The sequence below is a fragment of the Adiantum capillus-veneris genome, chromosome 13 (genome assembly GCF_014529385.1).
Source record: "Adiantum capillus-veneris isolate H3 chromosome 13, ASM1452938v2, whole genome shotgun sequence".
In the NCBI taxonomy this organism is placed as follows: domain Eukaryota; kingdom Viridiplantae; phylum Streptophyta; class Polypodiopsida; order Polypodiales; family Pteridaceae; genus Adiantum; species Adiantum capillus-veneris.
In genome coordinates this window covers 60,720,934-60,744,723 of record NC_140943.1, presented here as the reverse complement: position 1 = coordinate 60,744,723, position 23,790 = coordinate 60,720,934, and the positions used below count along the sequence as shown (strand labels likewise).

General features: G+C 45.5%; 1 protein-coding gene across 1 annotated transcript in view; it reads right to left on the bottom strand.

Annotated features, from left to right (window-relative positions):
* LOC147444106 (mitogen-activated protein kinase 15-like) overlaps nt 1-23,790 on the bottom strand; it is a 43,679-nt gene that overhangs the window by 8,302 nt on the left and 11,587 nt on the right. Inside the window, exons 5-9 of the mRNA XM_086526836.1 lie at nt 12,478-12,627; nt 12,227-12,382; nt 11,403-11,540; nt 11,134-11,207; nt 10,961-11,047 (exon numbers count right to left, since the gene is read on the bottom strand). Coding sequence (XP_086382962.1) covers nt 10,961-11,047; nt 11,134-11,207; nt 11,403-11,540; nt 12,227-12,382; nt 12,478-12,627 — 605 coding nt within the window. The remainder of the gene's footprint in view (nt 1-10,960; nt 11,048-11,133; nt 11,208-11,402; nt 11,541-12,226; nt 12,383-12,477; nt 12,628-23,790) is intronic.

The window sequence follows — 23,790 nt, the reverse complement described above, 5'->3', positions numbered from 1 at the left end:
CTATTTTTGCATCATTATGTCACTAAACAATGCCCAAAACTAGTCGAATACAAGCTCTTGTTACAAAGATTTAATCCTCAAAACTTCGGTTGTTTCAACAAGTTTCATGCTTCAGCTATCTCACCAAAATGTTTCAAGGTTTCTAGTTTTCAGAGCTACGAAACCTGTGACTTGAAACAAATTTCATGTTTCGTCTATTTCGCCAAAACGTTTCGCACATTTCAAGGTTTCAAGATTTCACAGTTGCAAAACGTATTTTTATGTCACACTCGATCATTGTCGAGTGTAATCACTTCCGGTGAGGAATCAGACAAAAACACAGAAATAACCACAATCTACATACTTGGTAACACTTTAGCACTTCAAAACAACTTGAACCACCATGAGAGAGAGAGAGAGAGAGAGAGAGAGAGAGAGAGAGAGAGAGAATCCACGCAAGAGACGTGGAGTAGCGGAGTTCCACTCCCAGACAGCACTAACCCATGTCACAAACTACTGACGTGTCAAGCCATTGAAGACCAAGAGGGTTAGGACTCCCTAAGCACTTTACCTTTGAAAGGTCTCAATAGACGCATGAAATGCATCGTCAATCTTCCATGTATCTAGCAACTTCAATCGAAAGGATACATCATTCATCTTTTCTTGTATCTGAAGGGCACATAGGAATGCATAGCTTTGGGTACAGTCTCTTCTTACCCTTCCTCTTTTGGAGGCATGCTTTCTCAAACCGAAGTAGCACCTAATCATCTTCCTTTTATTGTGGTCACGCCAATGCTTGTTTGCTGCCTTCTTATGTTGTGCTTAAGACTTCTGCAAAGCCTCCTTTACCTTGGCAAAAGGAGTCTCCAAATCTTGAATGTACTAATCTGCTTCAAAAATCTTGTCCTCAGTGCACACAATCGGTGGAACGTTTCTCTCACCATCAACAATTTGAAATAGCACCTTTCCCATGGATGTGTGAACAGTGTTGTTGTAAGCAAATTCGAACAAAGGTAAATACTTTTCCTACTAATTCTTGTTGTCAGAGATATAAGACTTCAACAAGTCCAAAACCATTGAATTGGATATTTTCAATTGCCCATCTGTTTGTCGTTTGAGAATTTGAGTTGAGTACCTATATTCTCCCACACAGCTCTCCAAAACAAACTCGTGAATCTAGGGTCTCTATTTGAAACTATAGAAGTTTGAAAATCTATGAGAAAAACAGTTCGGCCAACTAATCGGCTTTAACTATCTTCTTTACCGGTATGAAGTAAGCCTGCTTGCTGAATCTATCAATGGCTGTCCAAATACCACCATGCCCAATCTTAGTCTTTGAAAGATCGAAGATGCAATCCATTGCTATACTCTCCCAAGGTCAATCAGGGATAGGTAAAGGCTAGGGGTAGTTAAAGTCTATAGTCGTCCTACCATTTTGTGACTGTCAAATTTTAGCTTGTGACTTGTTTACACCAAACAAGTGCGCACAGACTCATCCACGTCCTTCTTGAGTTGAGGCCTTACACCTACGACTTCCGAGACGTGTACCAAAAAGTCTTTTTTCATGTACTGTGAACAATTTGGAAATGGAACTAGCACAAAATGTTTATGCATCTCATTTCCTTATCCGAAAGCTGCTTCAGGGACAAGATGTATCTCAAACTCTGATGATCTATAAATTTGCTACAAGCAAGTAATGTCTCTACTAAGTTAGAGCCTGTATCACTGCTAACACCTCCTTCTCATAGATCTATGCAACCCTCATAGGTCTAGACAACATTCTCCTCTCATAAGCTATGACATGGCCCTCTTGCATTAAGACCGCTCCCAAACTACGACCACAAGCTTCACAGTGAACCTCAAAACGCTTCTGCATTTTTGCTTATATCAAAACAAGATCAATAGTCACCTTCTCTTTTGAGTGTATTGATTGTTGCAATTTTTGAGGATACCAAGAAAACGAAACACCTTTCTCAATCAAGGTATGCAAAGGCAAAGCAATCTCCACAAACTTTTTAATGAACAACCTCTAATACGAGTACAATCCAAAAAGCTTCAAAAACTTCATGCACATTCTTTAGTTTTGGCCAATTCTGAATGGTTCCTACCTTGGTCGAGTTCATTTGTACACCCCTTTTTGAGATGATGTGTCCCAAAAAGTGTATCTCTCGCCAGAAAAACTCACTCTTTTTCCCATCGATCACCAACGTGTATTGCCGCAATGCCTTGAAAACCTGTAATAGATGTTTCGTGTGTTCTTCGTCGTTCTTGGCAAATACAATGATATCGTCAAAGAAGGTGCCCACAAACTGCCTGTTGTCACAAAGTGATGACGTGGCATGCCCAACTGGAAGAGAAATGGCTGAGCGGACAAGAGAAATTCAGCCAACCAACTCAAAGAACTTATGGAGCACCGGCCGAGGGACCTAAAACCCTAAAGACCAAAAGCTTGAACTCTAAGGAGGATTTCCCTAAAATGCACTGACATGCTAACGTGGCAGTCCGTACGCACGATGATGTGGCAAGACATTACGGAATTTCCGTTGTAACAGTGGTAACAAAGCCCAAAAAGATTCTTCTTCTACGGAGGATCCTATCCCTTTTGCACCACACACAGGTTCTTGAGGAGAATCTGACAAGGCCGTCAAGATTTTGTTGTCAAAGAATCCTGGTGTCCCTACCACGGACTTATTAGCGACTCCCACCCTTAGTCCAACCATCCCGCATCCAGTGCGCTCCCGACTTCATCGCTCTGTCTTAAAGGGCATAAAAGCCATAAAGAACCCAAGACCACCATGGGTTCTCTGGGAGAATTTGACAAAGATAATGCCTCTTAGTAGGAAGGCGACGAAAAGTTGAAATTTGACGAGGGAACTAAAGAAAAGAATGAAGAATTGGGTAAATATTTGACAGGGAAGTTTCCCAGAGCAGATAGAAATGTCAACTACAGGTTGACACGTGTGAAAAGATTTAATGAAGTACTTACTCCCAGAACCCGAAATATGTGAAGCATCTGAAGACTTACCTAATGGATGACATTCACGCGAGATGGCGAGAGGCCATTGATTCTCCTCTCAGATTGGGAAGAAAGCTGAAAGAACAGAGGAGTGCAAAAAAGTGGAAATTGTACTTGCAGAAGAGCTAGACAGAGCTCTTGACAAGAAGATGAACCAAATAAAAAAAGTCTCGAAAGAAGAGGAAATCGGTGGATTTTCTCGGTTACTTGGGCCGAAAGTCGAGTTTCGAGGTGGCAAGCAAATCCAAGAAGCGTGCTCGTTTCGAGGATGACTCAAATTTTTCATTGTCTTCAAAGAGTTCCGACAGTTTGTCGTCCTCTAGTTCTAGCAAGGATGAGAAAAGGCGAAAGAGGCGGAGAATAAGCAAGAAAAATAAGGAAAGAAGATTTCTGAAAAAGTCTAGAAGGCATGGGAGGCCATCTAGCAATTCAAAAGGAGGAGAGCTCGTCCTCTTCTGACAGTGAACAAATCAGCAAAAGAAGACCAAGGACTTCAAGGACGGGGGTCAAGCCGTCAGGTTTGAGACGTTTTCAAGCTACCAGGACATCCATCGAGTCCTTGAGTTCTACAGCAGTTTGACGTCGCCCTCTCTAGAGGTTGGTTCACAGAGCACTCCAAGGTGTGAAGGGCGGCATCTTACTTGAAAGAAACTGCACACACATGGTGGTCTACTCTATTGTTACGCAGAGATGCAACCGCGACGTAGGTAAAATTCAAAAAAAATTCACGTTGACTTGGAAATCAAACGAATACGAAAGAGATGTTATCATGGCTTGGCATCATTTGAGAATGACTATGGACGATTCATTGGATGACTACTATCAGAGGTTTTGGGATACTTATTTGCCAATGTCTTCATTTCGGAAAATTACGTTTGAGGGGCCAGATTGAGCGGTTTTGCTGTGGTTTGCCAAAAGAGATTCGAGTGTTGTCTGGAGTAGAAGTCTGACTCTATTCAAAGACTTATGGACATGCTAAGGAAGGATTTGGGATGCATGCCAGCTCATTGATCTATTCTATGGACACGATAGTATCCATCTCAACAAGACAAGAGTTTTCCAGTTAAGAGAATGAATCAGGGGAACCGGATGACAACTCATCACCCGATTCCGGAGCAATAAGAGAATCAGATCGTAGCGCAACTAAGTAATCCACATGCAAGTTCATCAGAGGATTCCGGAGAAGAACGAGAATCAGATGATAGTGTGTCTCGAGGTTCCGAATGTCTGCAGAATCACGTAAGTCTCTCTCTCTCTCTCTCTCTCTCTCTCTCTCTCTCTCTCTCTGCCTCAACGAACCCTAAGAGAACTCCACAAACCCCCCCTCGGCTAAGGGCAGCCTGGTGGGGAGGTGTCAGGCTTCAACACCACCGTCCCAAGCTCAACCCTCATCCTCCCCCTTTGGCTACTCGCCCTCTGTTTTGAGCCCAGATCATCTTGCAGCGGGTCAGTTTCTCCCTCTGTCTGTCCAGCGCTCTGTAGCACGCTATCACCTCACCGTTGGCGATACGCTCCCCTACAGGAGACAATAAATGAAACCTTTTAATTTTCTTTAGCTTTGGCTAAGGACAGTGGCCTGTTCTCGCCTCATGCCATTTTAATTTTTCTTTAGCTTAGGCTAAGGACAGTGGCATGTTCTTGCCACATGCCATTTTAATTTTTCTTTAGCTTTGGCTAAGGACAGTGGCATGTTCTCCTCAGTGTGGTCTATTCTCGCCGCTTGTGGCACCAAGGGACAGCTTTGTTTCAATAGGTTTGTTTTCAGCAATTTTGGACAAAGTTACAGTAGGGCCTTGAGCCCTCAAGATTTTGGAAGAGTCATTCCATATGACTTCCTCCAATACCCCCATCACCCGCACACGCAAGAGCTTTCTTGCGGTGGCAATTGCACCAAGGAAAGACCCCATTGCCCACCAAGAAGGAAGGAATCTCATAGCAGCTAAAATACGCGTATTTTATTTAGAATACAAGACGTCCCGTGTCTCTACCGTTTTCTATTCTACGATTTTTTGCTCAAAACATATGTCTTTTTCTAATTGATCAATTCCGTTTTAAAGCTTCATGGTGCTTGTTTATGTATTGTATAGCTAAATATTGAAGAGTCATTGAGGAGGTCCATGAACCGCTTCATTTGTTCTTACTAAAGTATCATATCTAAAAAAGTTGACGTATTTTATTTTTGATTCTCCAAAATACGTCTAGTACACGTATTGTACACCGCGTATTAAACGTCCCGTCCCGTACCGTAGCTGCTATGGCAAGGATAGTAGCCCTATAGGCTCAGATTCAAGAACTTATCAAGGAGAATGAAAACCTCAAACAACGCTTGCGTAAGTTCGAGGATGCGAAAGAAGTCGAGAGCAAAATCACATGAAGTAGAAGCCTCCCTCACCAAGACTGTCACGATGGTCAAGAAAGAAGCCCATGAAGCAACACACAAGATTGACACCAAAATACAGGCAGCCCTACAAGAAAGCCGACTACAAGAATCTCTCAACCTCAAGGTCAGGATTGGGGGGCTACCCTCACCATGGTGTTGCCACGAGGACACCCTCGAAGAAGCAATCATCAAGCTCAATGAAATTCTCCAGCCAATTAGCATCCAGCCTGAAACCGTCTCTTGGATCAATGACACACATAGGCATGTGCCACCTGAGCATTGTATTCTCACTTTCAAGGACGAAGAAGAACAGATGAAGCTGCGACAACAATTCCGCTTCCTCAAGGGGAAAAAGCTTTGGATCGCCGAAGAATTGACCACGAATCAACTCAAGGTTAAAGCAAGCGAGCTCAAAAAATGCACAAAGCACGTAAGCAAGGTAAATGGGCAGTCTATCGAGGTGGTAAAGCCATCATTCAATAGTTTCGAGCTCCCAAATCGGCTCCCTCCTCATATAAACCCCCTTAAGTTTGTTCTCCCCTTCTCTTTTCACCCTTTTGATGGACCCTCAGTCCTTAATTGATATGTATCTAATGGCTCACTTAGAAGCAAACGTTGTAATGTTTTGTAGTGGTCCCATGGGTCATATTTGACCTCTGCAGACGATAATTTAATCAATCTCTCTCTCTCTCTCTCTCTCTCTCTCTCTCTCTCTCTCTCTCTCTCTCTCTCTCTCTCTCTCTCTCTCTCTCTCTCTCTCTCCAAATATTCCTCAACGTAGGCACGCAATGGAAGAAGGACAAAGAGGACCTGCACGTAGAGATACAAGCACTTAAGGCGGGTTCACAAGCACTCAAAGAAGGGGTCTCAACCCTCAAGCGAGAGCTTGCTGATAAAGCAAGCAACGAACTAGAGGAAGGTGAATTCCAACCCTTGGTGATCGAGGAAATCAAGCTCATCAAGGAACAGGTACGGATAATCAAAGAGGAAGAGAAACAGAATGGGGCAAAGATGTCTTCGTGGGTGGATGTAATCACGAAGAGGCCGAGAAATGGATAGAAGTCACTAAGAAAGGCAAAGGGAAAGAAACCACATCTATCCCCACTCCTACAATCATCAACATGAGTTTAGAAGAAGAGCAGCGAAGGAAGACTAGAGCTCTGCACATATGAATAACTGGTCTAAACGATCGAAATGATGTGGAAGGGGAAGTCAAAGAACTTCTGCGCATGATGGGTAATGAGGCTACTCATACCAAAGGAAATGGGGAGACTTCAAAGGAAAGAGCTCTAATCATGCGCTTCCCATCCATGGAGGCAAAGGACTTCTTGAAGAAGCATCTTACACTAAAGAAAACGGGAATATTTTTTGGAGATGATCTCACACTCACACAGCTTGCACATATGAAAGAAGTTATGCTCGAGATAATGACAGCTCGAGAGAAGGGGAAAGTGGCCTTCTATTGGGATGGACGAGTGGTTATTCTGGAGAAGCCTCCCGCATGACAATGCGAGACTTGTGGGACCGCATCAGAGTGGCTACATGGAATTGTAATGGATCTTTGCGCCTTGATGGAAGGGCCTTTGAGGATAGTTTCATAGGGAGAGACATCATTTTCTACTCTGAGCCGCATCACGCCCCGGGCCCCATGTGAGCAGATACAGATGGGAGAACTTGCAGACAGGAGACTCGATCAGAGCACAGAGGACGAGGTTCAGGAGGAGTGGCAGTCTTATTCAGGGAGGAGCTACAGTCTCTGATACATATAGCTCGGAGGGATGAGCATGCAAGGTACATGTGGGTGAGACTGAAGGCAGAGACAAGCAGATATCTCTACATCGCTATTTGCTATTTCCCTCCTAGTACGTCAGTATATGCATCACCTAGAGGACAGTCCCCCTTCTCAATTTTGGATGATGATATATGGGAGTTTTCCAGAGATGGCAACATTATTATCTTGGGGGATTTCAATGCTAGGACTGCCCATCACCAGACAGTATTTTATGATACCTCGGAGGAGTTTGATGCGAGAGCTTGATATTACAGAAATGGGCCTCTCTAGATCATCATAGGATGAGGAGCACATTGAGTATAGCGAATACTTGATCGATATGGGGACTGCACATGGATTGGCCATTTTGAATGGCCTACAAAGATTCCCTGCAGCAGGTGGTTTTACATGCTTTCCACATCAGCATGGCGCTAGTACAGTGGATTATGTTATGGCTCCGCTCGGGCTCCGCCAGGACTCATTCCTTCCTTTTTCAAGATTTCATGGTGGGAACTAGGCTAGTTGGGGTAGCAGTCGATCATGCTATCTTGTCTTTCACTCTATCGTTCCAGTTCAACACAGCTCCATTGGGAGAGGCCTCCACACGTACACGGTATACCTTCACGAGGGAGACGGATCTCGTGTCCACTGATGAGATATATAGGAAGCTATGCACTTAGGAGCCAAGACGACCACTAGGTGAGCTCACCCAGATTCTGACAGAGACGCTCCACGATGCAGCATCAGAGGCATATCCCCATAGCTAGCCTACACGCATACGATCTGGAAGCATGCCTCATAACGGTTGGTATGATGAGGAGTGTAGAGAGACGAGGATCAGATTACAAAGAGAGGTGCTCATGGATACTACTACACAGACAGTCACAAATTATTTTTCGCCACCTAGAGCGACGAAAGAAGAGGGCTTACCTATCTCAACTAGAGCGTGATCTGTATCAGTTGTTTATGAGTCAGGACTCTAGTGAGGCATGGAGGCTTTTCAATGAGCACTCTCCACCGCCAGCCATCACTTCCAAAGACATGGGGGAATATGCTACATCTCTCTATATAGCATCGGGGCAGCCACCTTTGCCTGACCCTCCAAAGGTATGCCCAAAAACATGTACTTTCTTTACTTCTGGGAGGGTAAGAAAATCCATTGACAAGATGAAGACAGGAAGAGCACGGGATCATGATGGTCTGGTAGCAGAGCACTTTATCCATGCCCGAGATATGCTTGCAGAGCCTCTTGCTATGATGTTTAATGATGTTTAATAGAGCTATGAACGAGGGTTTCCTTGAGACTTGGAGTATATCCACTATTGTGCCTATCTTCAAGTCGGGAAATCCTCTGCTTCCCGGAAATTACTGAACCATCATGGTTGGTCGCACTCTGGCTAGGCTATATGCATCAATGCTTGAGCATGAGTTGAGTGGATGGGCAAAGAGAGAGGGCATCCGGGCAGCAGGACAGGTAGGGTTCAAGAGAGGTTTCTCCACTCTTGACCAAATTTTGATTCTCGGAGCCATTATTGAGGAGGATAGACACCATGGCAAGACGATATATTGTAGCTTTGTGGATTTCCGCAAAGCCTTTGATACGGTGCCACGAGCCAAACTCATACGCAGATTGCAAGACATGGGGGTGCCCACAGAGCTGATTTGGGGGATCTTAGCTTTATACAGGACAGTGGTAGGACAGGTACGCACTACTCACGGCATGTCCGACATGGTTCACTCTACCATTGGGGTGAAGTAGGGTTGTCCCCTATCTCCGACTCTCTTTGGGTTATATGTAGATGAGTTTTCAGATTATGTACAGGCAGAGGGTGATAGAGGTGCTCAGCTTGCAGGGACATTGATTCCGTTGCTATTATAAGTTGATGATATTGTGTTGATCTCAGATTCTCCAGAGGGGATGCAGCGTCATTTGAATGCAGTGCATGTATTTGCACGGGACAGTGGATTGCCTCTGAACCTTGGTAAGACCAAGGTAATGGTGTTTAACGCCACGGCGCAATGGGTAAGGAGGTCCGCCCCCACTTTTACATATGGTCGAGAACTGTGGAGTATGCAGATACATACACTTATCTTGGGGCGGTTTTCAATGGTCCAGTATTTTCCCTGAGGTGTGAAGCAGATACACGATTGACCAGAGCCTATGCAGCATTGGGGAGACTTGAGAGGATATGTTCACAAGTTCAATTCCAGGAACCTCGGACAAAGCTTTGGCTCTTTGACACTTTGGTCACTTCGGCCATGCTGTACGGAGTGGAGATTTGGGGCCCCTCAGTTGATCATCATACCAAAGCTAGTAGTATTGATGGATGGAGATGTATGGAGAAGCCCTTGGTGTCTATGATTTCTCGGATGATTAGGGCCAAGGCCTCAGTACCACATGACATTATTAGGGCGGAGCTCGCTGCTCCTCCATTGGTAGTGGAGGCACTCACTCGATCAGTTTCATTTATGCATAGCACTTGGGCTCTCCCTACAGACGGATATGCTCGATTAACACTAGAGTCTTCGCGACGGCTAGCATTGCAGGGAGATAGATCATGTTGGTATGCAGAGATGGCATCTTTGGTTTTGATTACATGGCTTTAGTATGGATCGGCTACCCCCATTTCAGTACTCTTTGGATGCACTCTCCATCTCCCTCACTAGGGCAGAGATTACCAAGCTCATCAGACAGCAGCTGGATATGAAGAGGACATGGATACAACCTACACATGAGCTAGGTACAAGATGACTTCCTATAGAGAGCATCTTCTCCAACTCACGAAGGATGATGTTGTGATCAGACCAGGATACATTGACACTCATCTATCCCACGGGATACGATGTGCTATTGGTCAGATACGCACATCCTCACATCAGCTAGAGATCGAGACAGGCAAATTTAGAGGAGTACCCGCTGAGTCAAGGATTTGTCAGGTGTGCCAGATAGAGCCAGAGACAGAGCTACATTACATGTCACTGCCCAGTATACTATGAGATACGAGGCCGCTTTCACTGTTTATTCAGAGAGGGTTTTGGGCCACTTTCTAGAGTCATGAGATACCAGGATCAGAGATGCCTTGGATTATACTCACTCGAGATTCGCAAACACAGAGAGGACCTCTTGAAGAGGGGCACAATGAGAGAGATCCAACAACAATGGAAGATTACAAATTTCTTTCAGTCACAAACAGAGGAGTCCGAGCAGCCCCAACAGCATAACAACACCAGAGGCATACTGCTTGATCGGGCGATAGAGTTGGGGCGGTCCCATCGCCCACGGATGAGGGGGCCCTCTCGACATCGACACAGACTGCGACAGAGGATCCATACCATACTGGCACGACATAGGAGCCGTCCTGACATAGTGCCTACCTTGGAGGACATTGAATCTATATAGCCTTCTGGATACTGATATATATGTATATGATGCCTCAACTGTCAGAGAGCTCCATTGTATCAGCTCACCCTTTGTATTCCCCTGTATCAGCTTTCACCCCACCCCTACCCACTATTTTCTTTTCAGTTCTTTGTACTTTTTGTACCCAGACCTGGTATTAGATTCACCACATGTAACCTTTTGGTCTCATAGGTCATTTTGGCCTTTTGAAGACATTAATATTACATTACATTTCATTTCATCTCTCTCTCTCTCTCTCTCTCTCTCTCTCTCTCTCTCTCTCTCTCTATATATATATATATATATATATATATATAAAACAAAAATAGGGCTGGATTTCTCTTGCTAGAAGCCCACCCCCTCTCTCTCTCTCTCTCATATTCTACAACACATGAAACAGCAGAAATTTAAAACCTTGGTAGAGATGCGTGTTGTCTTTCCAAAGGCATTATTCCACCACCCTCAAGATGAGAAAACTGCTTCCGAAACTGATCTACGGCACTATCACGTCCAAACAAGAACATCATATAAGAAAAAAATTTAATGTAATGCAGAAAGTCAGACAGGTACATATTAACCACTCAAACCTGGGATATAAAAAATTGGGCCTATCTGCTCCATTCAGGTACTCCTTTAGGACTTGTGGATGATACTCTAGGATCTGTCGTAACAAAATAAGCTTCATTAGCAAAAGGTATCTTGACAAAGACAATTGTAACCCCATATGTTCATTTCTACTTTCATTAGTGCAAAACTAGCCCTGTAGAGTCTAATATGTCACAATAGCAGCTTAATAACCAGCCTACCATATGGTCACTCAACATCATAAATCCCAGTATGAGTACAAAACATTTACCTCTCTATATATAAGCTCTCTGACATCCTCTTTTGATACTCGACGCCGTTCAAATTCAAACTCCATCTTGCTGATCGGCTGCGCTGATGGCTCGCGTTCAACTTTAGCCAAACCCTTGAAGTACGGATCTGCTAAAGCCTAGACACAATGTAGGAAGAAGAATGCCAAGTCAGATAATGGCAGCTAACATACATGTAATAAAAAATTATCATTAAATGAAGCTTGAACTACAATGTTGCCTCCTTTCAAGTCAAATTTGAGCAGTCCATTGAACATCTAGATACCAAGACTTCCAACGACACAGGAAGAGGAACGAAAAAAATGGCATAAAAAGAAGCTGCTGTAACAAGCCCCATAAAAATAACGCAGCACCAACATCCAATGCATATTTGGACATGCACATCCATAGCCCACCCCTCCAAGAATTGGGTTTCCCGGTGGTGGCAGTGGTGGTGGTGTGTGTGTGTGTGTGTGTGTGTGTGTGAGGGGGTGTTTGGCGACAAGCTGCCAGGTGGGCATGACCACAGGAAAGACATATACATAACCACAGAAAGAGAAAACAGTTGCATTAACGTCCACATGAAATATATATGTTTCACAAAATGGCTGGAATCAAAAAGGCAAGAGTCATCAGTTGACCATCCATGGAAAAAACAGGATTAAAATCGTCTGCAAACATATCAACATTATGCCATCTGCAAAGTGTTTATCGACGTGCATTGCACGCAAAATTCTTACCTATTCAAAAACTCTGTATTGCCCATCAGAATGCAAGCCCGCTTCGCACAGACACTACTCTACAAGATAGTGAAGTTGATACGTACCTGTTCTGCCGAAGGGCGATCTTTTGGATCAAACGCAAGAAGCCTCTCAAGGAGGCGCAAGGCCGACGGGTCTGCATTAGGGAATTTTTGCGAAAAAAGCATAAAAGGCTTTTTTTGCATAGTTATCAGATATCTCCTTGCCTTCTCGTTTCGCACCTGGCAAATCAATTGACCATAATCACACTTTGTAAAAGAATTACAAGAGAGAAACCTTTTTATCTACACCATAAATATGACTGCAAAAAACCAACCCTTCCGATTACGTCAGGCGGTGGAGTTCCCAGTAAGTCAGTGATCAGCTCCAGCTGATGAACAACATTTTTGCCTGGAAAAAGAGGTTTCCCTGATAAAATTTCCGCAAAGATGCATCCAATGCTCCAAATGTCAATGGCAGGAGTATACTGCAAACAGAAAACATCAAAAACAGACAAAGTTTAGAGCATGCCTCAGCAACAACAGAAAACTAGAACAGCTATTGGCATTCATTAAAGGGGCTGACATTAACAAGAAAAGCTGCAATGAACCCAACAATCAACTGTATTTGAAAATCAAAACCTAGCCAGCAAACATAAATCAGAACAAAAAGACATTTGCAGAAATCAGTCAAAGAAAATATTTGAATGAACTGAAACGTGAATCAGTAAGAGCACATACCTCTTTATGAAGAGCGACTAGAAAGAGTCATACCCCATCACATGCAGATGGGGATTCATGTGCCATGTCAACTAACTGCACCTATTCAAAGCCCAAGTAGGTCTGGAAAAGCCTGTGGCAACTAACTATCGTCGTGTTGTCTCCTCTCCATTGTTGAGATCACTTGCCTATTCTTATGGTTCTTCATCACCCTCTTCTTCTTTGTCAGCCAAGTCCTCTAATGTCCTTAGAATAGTAAAATGTTCTCATCTTTGTGAATAGTTCTCATCTAGAGTGCCATTTCCCCTTACCACCACCCTATGGACTGGGGAAACGCCACGTCACAGCATTTCCACCATGTAGAAACGGTTCCCAAGGGTAAACCAGTTTCCCCATTCTTGGTGTTTCCTTGGGGCCCTCTCCTCTAGGAGACATTACCCACTACTACAGATTTGGAGACTTCCATAAAATATTCTAATTGTGACAGGTTTTAGGGTTAGGGTTTCTACGTCGAGGATATAGACGCATCTGATCACTGCATTCGTTTGCCAGTCACTCTCTCTCTCTCTCTCTCTCTCTCTCTCTCTCTAGAAAGGTGGCCCGTGCCAATCTCTTTGTCAGAGCCAAAATCCTCCATGCCGTGCACTGATTTTCTCTCTTTCGAATTTGCTAATTTTGTCACGTGACACATCCAACCCCATGTGTCCGTGGACAAGCTACAACATGACCAAGGTACAGTTCAGTCAAGTCAGTCTAGAATAGGAAGTGATATGGCACCTTTGTGAGTGTTCGCAGACCGTGCATGTCTAGACACTTAGATTAGATGCATATCCTCTTGTTGCACAGAGCATGATCATCAGATTTCCATCAAAACCCATCAGGAGCATTTTTACAGTGCATAGACCTATTTTCCCTATTTTTGACATTTTTCACTTATTATTTATAAGTGACTTTTGTTGGAAACTAGGTAGGGCAATTTTGCTAAGTTTGTATATATAGAAACCTAGCACTAGCACTTTCTGGCAGAAGAGGCAGCAGGAGCACTTGCTCAACAGGCAACTTCTCAGCAAGACCAACCCCCGCAGCTGACCTAGAGTTTTTGCAAGACAGATCAGCCCTGGCGTTTTTGCACGGCAAATCAGCCCCGGCGACAGCAGAAGACAGCAGATTCCCTAGCGTTAGCAAATTCCACAGCAGGTACCATTTTCAGCCCTAGTGTTTTTGCATCAGCCTAGTACCTCAACGTTTTTGCAGATCTTCGCGACATAGACTCATGGAAGCCACCCCCAAGAGGAGATAACCATCAGCCCCATCATGCATAGTAATGACTAAATACCACAACATCCCCACTTACGTCGTCAACACCCCATAGTGGGTGTAGGTACTAACATATGCTCCCAAACGCAACACACACCACACGCACACGCACACGCACATGATCATACAGCAACATAAAGTTCAGCGTATTGAGTCTCTAACAAGACTAGCACTAAAAGAAGCATTAACTCATAAAAATTAGCACAAAATGAGGTAGTTGATAGGGCATACGTAAGATTAAAGATAGAAAGAATTAGCACAATATCAACTGGTCGTAACTCAGACGAAAATGTCCGCTATACAAGTAAAAAGTTTACCTAGATGAATTGAGGATAAGCCCAGTTTCACCTTTAAAAAGGAAAGTGCAAGGTATAGACCCATGGAAGTCACCCACAAGACGATATAACCATCGGCTCCATCATGCATAGCATTGACTAAATACCACAGCATCCCCACTATCTTCGTCAACACGCAATAGTGGGTGTAGAATTGGGTAATAACATATGCTCCCAAACACAACACAACACACGTGTCACAAGACGGGCACCACATGCCAATAAAAAAGAACAGACTGAACAGATTTTTAGCACTTCAATAACAATTGAACTGAGAGAGAGAGAGAGAGAGAGAGAGAGAGACGACACGCGACATGGAGTGGCGGAATTCCACCCAGAGAGTATTGGCCCCAAACCTTGGCGCCCCTTTCGGTATTTCTTTATATTGCATCAACACAATACAAGCCGGTACTCCAAACTCTGCATCTTCTCCAAGAAGCATGCCAGAGAATGAGCCCACGGCCTCATATTTAAAGGCCCTAGGCCCAAAAGCAATTACAGTGAAAAGCTTCAAACTAAAAAGCAACTGGCCCAAAAAGTACTAGCGCCAGAATCTGCCAGCACATTTTGAGGAGATCCGTACAACTGCCACGTCAGCACTGTCAGCGCGTTTTGCGAAAATCTGCCACGTCAACACTGTCAACAGAATTTTGATCAAGGAGTTGGCTTCTCCTTTCGTCCAAATCGAAACTCTTGATATTCCGACGTAGTCAAATTAGCCATCACACCCATACCGCATTGATATTCCACAGGTGTCTTGATGCACTAAAATTACATACCCATGAAATCTCATCCACTTAGGTATATATATATTCAGTGGTTGGCACATCACAATGCAACACAAATGCTCACATACGCATGTTACACACACAACAAACAGCACCGCTGAGCACTCCCCCGAGACAAACGGTCTACAGTATGAAGCTACTCAATGACTACCTCGTCACTCCCCTCGCAAATAACCTAAAAAGGTCCTGGCCATGAGCTCAGAGGACTAAGCAACCAACCGCTTCCCAAACCGCAGTCTGAGTCGCTTGGAGGTTCAAGCATACAACAAAAATGCTTCCCAGACATCCCGTCTACGTCGTTCGAAGGTTTTCTAGCATACAACGAAATGCTCCCCAGACACCCCCGTCTACGTCGTTTCGAGTTTCAAACAATACCAAAACAGCATTTCTCACTGCTCCACCCGGGAAAATCAGCAATCATTGAAACCAGTATTCAAACCAGAGTCAAACAATTCAAATCGGCACCAAGATAGGTTTAAAACAGATAGCATACATTTCAAACAAATTTCAAATAATACTTTCTCAAACAATGTTCAAAAGTATCTAACTATGAAACAATTAGAGAGCTCATTCAGGGCTTTGTTCGGACAACCAAACTTTGAGAATGACTAGCTTGCCCTTCTGTGTCATGGTGATGGTTCGATCCCGGACCTGGAGAGTCATATCATTCTTGTCGAGCCGAGCATGCCCAAGAGAACGTCGCAATTGCCCAACTTCATAATGTGGAAATCGGCTTTCCATGATTATCTTGGATAGTCACTGGAAGAGCACCAATGAGCACTACCACTTTCTGAGTTTGCCCCGTGGCTAGCTCAGCTTCAATTTCTCCACTCTCTGCATCATAATCAAAGGGCATCTGCTTCAAGAATTCTGGATGGATGAAGTTCTCCGTAGCTCCGGGGTCAAAGAAACTAAGGACTTTCAAGCCGTTGACTTTACCATATACTCGACACAATTCATTTGTACTTTCAAGGCGTATGCCATAGATATCAGGGTCTAGTCCAAAGCGGGTCTAGCTCTTTTGGTTGGTAGTGGCCCTGAGGATTGTTCTGTCGTGGGAGCAGAAGGTTGCTCTGAAGACGTCGAGGCTCGCTCAAGACATGTAGTAAATGTATGTCCTGTTTGAAAACATCCAAAACATCGGCCTTCTTGCAAAAGGGTTTCTCGTTGACGTTGTGTATGACAAGGCCTTTGAGGTTGGGTGTCACGAGACTCCCGAGCATTTGTTCGTTGTTGTCGAGAGTTGTGGTTAGTGGCCGGAGGTTCTTCTATGGTAAACTCTAGCTTTCCCTTCATCAGTTTGTAGCCGACCGCGGCATGGTCCGTAAGCTCTTGCATGGTAGAGACTTGCTTGGAAAGACAATAATCCTACAACGGTGATGGTAGTCCAATGGTGTAGAGCTCGCACCGGTCCTCCAAGGAAATGAACTTAAAGAAGGACACCGGGAGGTACACGTCGAGAAACCTTTGGTTATAGTCGTCCATGGTTTCAGTGGCAAGCATTTTCAAGTTGCCCCACTCTGCCAAAATCAAGACTTCAAACATAGAAGCCATGTAACTGCGTGCAAAAACTGTCTTGAAAGCTTGCGAGGTCCTTGGAGCATGCGGTTGTGTCGCGATTGAACTCCACCACTGCATAGCATTATCTTTAAGAAATCCTGCTGCTCGAAAAATCTTGGATTCTTCTGTATAGTTATAGATGTTGTCAAATTGTTGTAGGAACTGCAATGCTTCCTTCCGATCTTTCACCCCGAAAAAAGTGAAAAATTTGGGTATCCATATGGGCTCCAACCATTGTAGCCTGGTGACGGTGGTGGTGGTGGTGGTGGTGAGGGCAATGGCGGTGGCAAAGGCGGTTGCACTAGATCAGGGTCAAATCGCTACACCATATTCCTAAAGATTCCCACGATCAAAACAGACGGCTGAGAAGGTTGCCGGTTGGAAGCTCTCGTACTTTCTGCTGCCGAAGGCAGAGGCCTCCTGGGGCATCAGAGGGGGTAACATGTAGTTCAAAAATTGTTGAAAACTTTGCAGCATCGGAAGATTCTGTTGAGGATGCCGCGAAAGAATGTCATGAAGCTCGTCGAGCAGAAACTGCAAATATTCTTATGAATCCATGAACGCCATGTTTTGGGTTCTTTATAGCTTATGCCCTGTAAGACAGAGCGATGAAGACGGGAGCGCGCCCGATGCGCGATGTATGAAGGGTGGCAGTGGCTAATAAGTCCGGGGTCACGACCCGAAGATACTTCAAATAAAATTCCAATAGTCTCTGATTTGCTCTGTCTGCTCTTTCGTAGGACCGGTATGCTTTCAGAAAAGCACACGCCTGATGCTCTAATACAACTGTCACAAGACGGACACCACGTGCCAATAGAAAAGAACAGACTGAACAGACTTTTAGCACTTCAATAACAACTGAACTGAGAGAGAGAGAGAGAGAGAGACGACACGCAACACGGAGTGGCAGAATTCCACCCCAACGAGTATTGGCCCCAAACCTTGGCGCCCCTTTCGGTATTTCTTTATATTGCATCGACACAGTACAAGCCGGTACTCCAGACTCTGCACCTTTTCCAGGAAGCATGCTAGAGAATGAGCCCATGGCCTCATTTAAAGGCCCTAGGCCCAAAAGCAGTTACAGTAAAAAGCTTCAAAAGCAACTGGCCCAAAAAGTACTAGCGCCAAAATCTGTCAGCGCGTTTTGTAGAAATCCGTACAACTGCCACATCATCGCTTTCAAACGTTTTGCGGAAATCTGCCACGTCAACACTATCAACGAAATTTCAGGGTAGTCCACGCGTGTGCGTGTGCGTGTGCGTGTGCGTGTGCGTGTGCGTGTGCGTGTGCGTGTGCGTGTGCGTGTGCGTGTGTGTGGATCCTACTTTATTTTAATGTCTTTATGTCACTTGGGCCCCATCGGACGAGGTCCCCCTAAGTTGGTAGGACTTCTTCTTCTGTTGTTGCTTGTTCTTCTTAGGGTTTACGCCCCTCGGCCATGATCTGAAAGTTGGCTATGTTCTTCAATGACTGGACACGTCAACAGTTTGTGACAACACGCGCACACACATGAGCATACATCAACACAAAGTTCAATATATTGAGGTTCTGTCAAGACTCAGGAGATCAAGGACCGACTCATCCATAATGAAGATTGGCACTAAGAGAAGCATTAAAGCGTAAAAGAAGCATTAGAGCTAAAAAGAAAGCCCTCAGCCCCAACGAGAAGAGCCGACCCGGGCCAAAGGCCCGACCCGAGCCGAAGGCCAAATCAAAGTCTAGCCGCTTGAAATTCATGACGGAAATCAGAAGTGTCACCTTTTGGACGCTTAAATGGTAATTGTGGTCCAAATATTATGCTTGCATTGAGGAAAATAGATGATATTATGTAATGTGCAGCGGAAATGAATGATGGTGTATGGCTCAGGATGAGTGAACGGTAAGTGCTCAAGGTTCCTTTTACTGACAACCTTCCTTGACTTAATGAGAGAATGTGCAATGACCAAAAATGAGAGTGGAATGCAAACTGAGTGAGAGTGAAAGAGAGTGCTAGAGAGAGAGAGAGAGAGAGAGAGAGAGACGACACTAGATGGGGTCCCAAACCCCCTCCAAGGACCCCCCTCTCTATTGCTAGAGAGGTATTTGCTTTAGATTGCACAAAGTCTGGTACAATGCTTCTAGGTGCCGTGGTACTTGATGACAACTATGTCGACGACGACGATGACGGTGTCGACGACGACGATGATGACGCTAGGTAATCTGATGTGGATCTGCTACTATGGCAGTACTCCGGGGCTGATCTACAACCGCCAAGTCCAGCTAGGGCTAAAATGCAAAAACGCTGGCTGATCTGGGCTGAAGCTGTAAAACACTGGCTGAGGTCTGCTGAATCTGAAAACGCTAGGCTGATCTGGGTGTTGATGGGAAATCCGGCAAGGATCTGCAACCACATGGTGCGGGTCCTTGTGAGACTAATGGCTGACCTGAAAATGCTGCTGTCCAAGGCTGAAAGCACTGTTGCTGGTCTGCAAAAACGCTGGCCTTGCTGAAAACGCTTGGGCTGAACTGCTTGAGAAACGCTGGGAGGGCCTGTGCACCTGATGCCTGTGCTCTCCTTCTGTCTTTTGCTTCTCTCTAGCGCCAAGGCTGTCCTTTTATATGTGTTGAGAACTAGGTCGAGCAGTTGCTCCCTTAGCCCCCACGATTTGGTAAATTAAGTCACTTAATAGATTGACTTCATTTAAGAGGTAGTTCACATGCCTTGCAACTTTGGGTTCATGCGATGGTAAACCATGCTCATGCTAGGTACTAGCTACTGACGCTAATGATCCTGGGTTGTGCAAATAGAGGGTATGCAGCTACTCTAAGTGCCTGGACTTGCACACCCGCGTACAGGCTCACAAGGTTGCCAGAACACTTCCTAGGCTACCTACACCCTAGAAATAGGAACAACTTGTCCACATGCACATAGGGTTAGATGTGCATGTGACATATTACCTCATGGGTTCACACCTCTTTATTTGGTGTTCTCAAATCTTAAGTTCCGTTGGGTCTTGAACTTTGAGTTCATGCACGAAACGGTGGACTCGGCTTTCCGTCGTGACTTGTGTTCACATGCACATGCTCGGATATGCCTTGTGCACGAACTTTCCGCAAGGTCTAGCACTATCGTGTTGTCACGTGCACAATGCTCTGTGTGCCACGTGGACATGCTTCATCGACTTCTAGAGCCAGTTTTCCCCTCTTCCTAGATAGGGATGTCTAGAATCCTGGCAATTTTGTGAGTCTGTTCGTAGGACCTACATGACCGAACAAGTCCATTAGATTAGGTTTTCCAGTTTTGGAACCCTCTTACATCATGGTTTGTATACGCGTTTTGACAGATGTTATTACACTACGTTGGGCATCTGGCATGACGTGCATGTAGTTCTAGGTTAGAGGAATCCAACGAGCAATTCCCCGTGTCGATCAAATTCTTGGGTGGCCATATGTGCGACAATTGCTCCCAAATTTGGACCCCTGGACCAATTTTTAAATAAATCATTTTATTATCTATTTGTTGGGAAAGTTGGTGGACAATTGCCCTACCTAGGCCTTAATAATTACTCAAGGCCCATTCCTCACCTATAAAGGGAGTGAGTGAGCTCTCAGTTGAGACAAGTTGCAGATTGTGAAAATGCCAGGAGGAGGAGCAGATCAGCCAGCATTTTCCGCCGTTAGCCTTCAAGCCCTAGCGTTTTCACTTTTCAGCTTTGGCATTTGTGGAAAGCAGCAGAGCACCCAGCATTCTCTGTTTGCAGCCCTCGCGCCAGGTGAAGGTTGCAGATCTGGCCAACGTTTTCTGGTTTCAGCCCTAGTGCCAGCAAAATCTGCAGATCAGCCATCCTCCACACGACGGAATAACTTGGATTTGCATTCGCTTGCTTCCTGTTGTGGTCCGGTACTTAGGAAACCCATCAAGGCCCCCCTCGGCCATTCCCTCGCAAGCATCGAGTACTCCATTGCTGTCCATCATCGGCATCGTCAAGATCTACGTTTTCAGCAAATCAGCCCCTTGACGGCCATCTGCAATCCCACATCGAGAAGGATACAAGGTGCATCAAATCAGCCCCGGAGGTGCCTCTTCTTGAGGAGTTACCGCGGTGATTTGTCGTCATCGAGTCAATAGAGTCTGCATTGAGGTATTGCATTGTGTATACATTCCATATACGCAATCTAAAGCAAATACCACATCGGTAACGGTGTGGGGGGCCCTTGAAAGGGTTGGTTAGGACCCCATCGGGTGTTGCTCTCTTCTTCTCTCTCTCTCTCTCTCTCTAAAAGACCGAGATGATGTGGAAGGGGAAGTTGACGAACTTCTCCGCATGATGGGTAGTGAGGCTACTCATACAAAGGCATGGAGGGTGGGGAAGAAGACACAAGGCAATGGGGAAACTTCAAAAGGGAGAGCTCTAATCATCCGTTTCCCATCCATGGAGGCAAAGAAGGACTTCTTGAAGAAGCGTCCTACACTAAAGAAAACGGGCATATTCCTTGGAGATGACCTCACACTCACAAAGCTTGCGCATATGAGAGAGGTAATGCCAGAGATTCAAGCGGCAAGGGAGAAGGGAAAGACGGCCTTCTACAGAGATGGCTGGGTTGTGATTGTAGAGCGGCGCTCCACATGACGGTGCGAGACCCGTGGGACCACCCTCAAAGTTGCCACGTGGAATTGTAATGGATCTATGCGACTTGATGTGGGCGCCTTTGAGGATAGTTTCAGGGGAAGAGACATCGTCTTCTACTCTGAGACACATCAGGCCCATGGGCAGTCTATGCCTCACATCAGTCGATATAGATGGGAGGCTGCCTATAGACAGGAGACACGATCAGAGCGCAGAGGGCGGGGATCAGGAGGAGTGGCAGTGTTATTCAGGGAGGCAGCCATTGATACATATAGCCCGCAGAGATGAGCAAGCTAGGTACATGTGGGTGAGGCTGAGAGCAGAGACAAACAGATATCTTTACATTGCTATTTGCTACTTTCCCCCGAGCACGTCAGTGTATGCACCACCCAGAGGACAGTCCCCTTTCTCTATTTTGGATGATGACATATGGGAGTTCTCTAGAGATGGTGACATCATCATTCTAGGGGATTTCAATGCTAGGACTGCCCATCATCAGACAGTATTTTATGATACTTCAGAGGAGATGCTGAGAGAGCTCGATGCTGCAGAGACAGGCCTATCCAGACTATCACAAGATGGAGAACACACTAAGTATGGACGACACTTGATAGACATGGGGACTGCACATGGATTGGCCATCTTGAATGGCCTAGAGAGATTTCCCGCCTCAAGGGGTTTTACATGCTTTCCACACAGACATGGAGCCAGCACAGTGGACTATGTCATGGCACAGTCGAGCCTCATCTCTAGTATTCAGGATCTCACGATTGGACCCAGACCTGTTGGTGTGGCAGTGGATCATGCTCTTGTGTCAATGACCATCTCCTTTCAGTTTAGTGTAGCACACAAGCTACGGACAGCAGCCCCTACTCGCTACACCTTCACGCGGGAGACAGACTCTGTATACATAGATGGGATCTACAGACGCCTATGCACAGGGGAGCCAGGGCGACCTCTGGAGGAGCTTACTACTATATTGACACAGACACTACATGATGCAGCAGCAGAGGCATACCCACATACCCAGCCTGAGCAGAGACGCCGTTCATGGAGCATGCCCCATAACAGTTGGTATGATGAGGAATGCCGGGACACTAGAGCTAGACTTCAGAGGGAGGTGCTTTTGGGGGACATCACTCACAGACAGTCACAGATTGACTTCCGACGCCTAGTGCGGCGGAAGAAGAGGGCATTTTTGGCTCGGTTAGAGTAGGATCTATATCAGCTGTTCTTGAGTCAGGATTCACGTGAGGCATGGCGGCTCTTTCAGGAGCACCCCCCCCCCCCCGCCATCACTTCTACAGAGGATTGGGGCCAGTACGCATCATCTCTGTACACAGTTCCTGAGGAGTCTCCCCTTCCCGACCCCCCCGATCCATGCCCACACATAGGTGCTTTTTTCACCGCAGAGATGGTGAGGAAGGCCATTGACAGGATGAGGACTGGGAGAGCTTACGATCATGATGGTTTAGTGGCTGAGCATTTCACACATGCCAGAGATCTACTAGCAGAGCTTCTAGCAGTGATGTTTAACCGTGCCATGTGTGAGGGCTTGCCTGATACTTGGAGCCTATCTACTATTGTACCTATCTTCAAGTCAGGAGACCCTATGGAGACTGGGAATTATCGCACTATCATGATTGGACACACATTGGCACGGTTGTACGCATCCATTCTTGAGCAGCAGCTGAGTAGATGGGCAGAGAGGGAGGGGATACGCGCAGCCGGGCAGGCAAGGTTCAGGAGGGGTTTTTCTACTCTTAACCATATCTTGACACTCAGAGCCATCATTGAGGAGGGTAGATCGCGTGGGAAACGGATCTATTGTAGCTTTGTGGATTTCCGCAAAGCTTTTGACACAGTGCCTAGAGCTAGATTGAAGCGCAGATTACAACAGATGGGAGTACCCACGGAGCTCATTTGGGGGGTCATGGCATTATACAGGTCAGTAGTGGGGCAGGTACGCACCTCAGAGGGTCTATCCACCCCGATTCACTCCACTATTGGGGTGAAGCAGGGCTGCCTGCTCTCTCCTACTCTATTTGGTATGTATGTGGATGAGGTTTCTGACTACATTGAGAGAGATGGTGATAGAGGTGCACAGATGGCAGGGACATGGATTCCATTATTGTTATATGCTGATGATATTGTGTTGATCTCCGACTCTCCGGAGGGGATGCAACGTCACTTGGATGCTTTGAATAGGTTTGCTCAGGAAAGTGGTTTGTCCGTCAACCTTGGTAAAACCAAGGTCATGGTATTTAATACCACCCCACAGTGGATCAGGAGGTCAGCACCAGCATTCACATACGGCCAGGCGA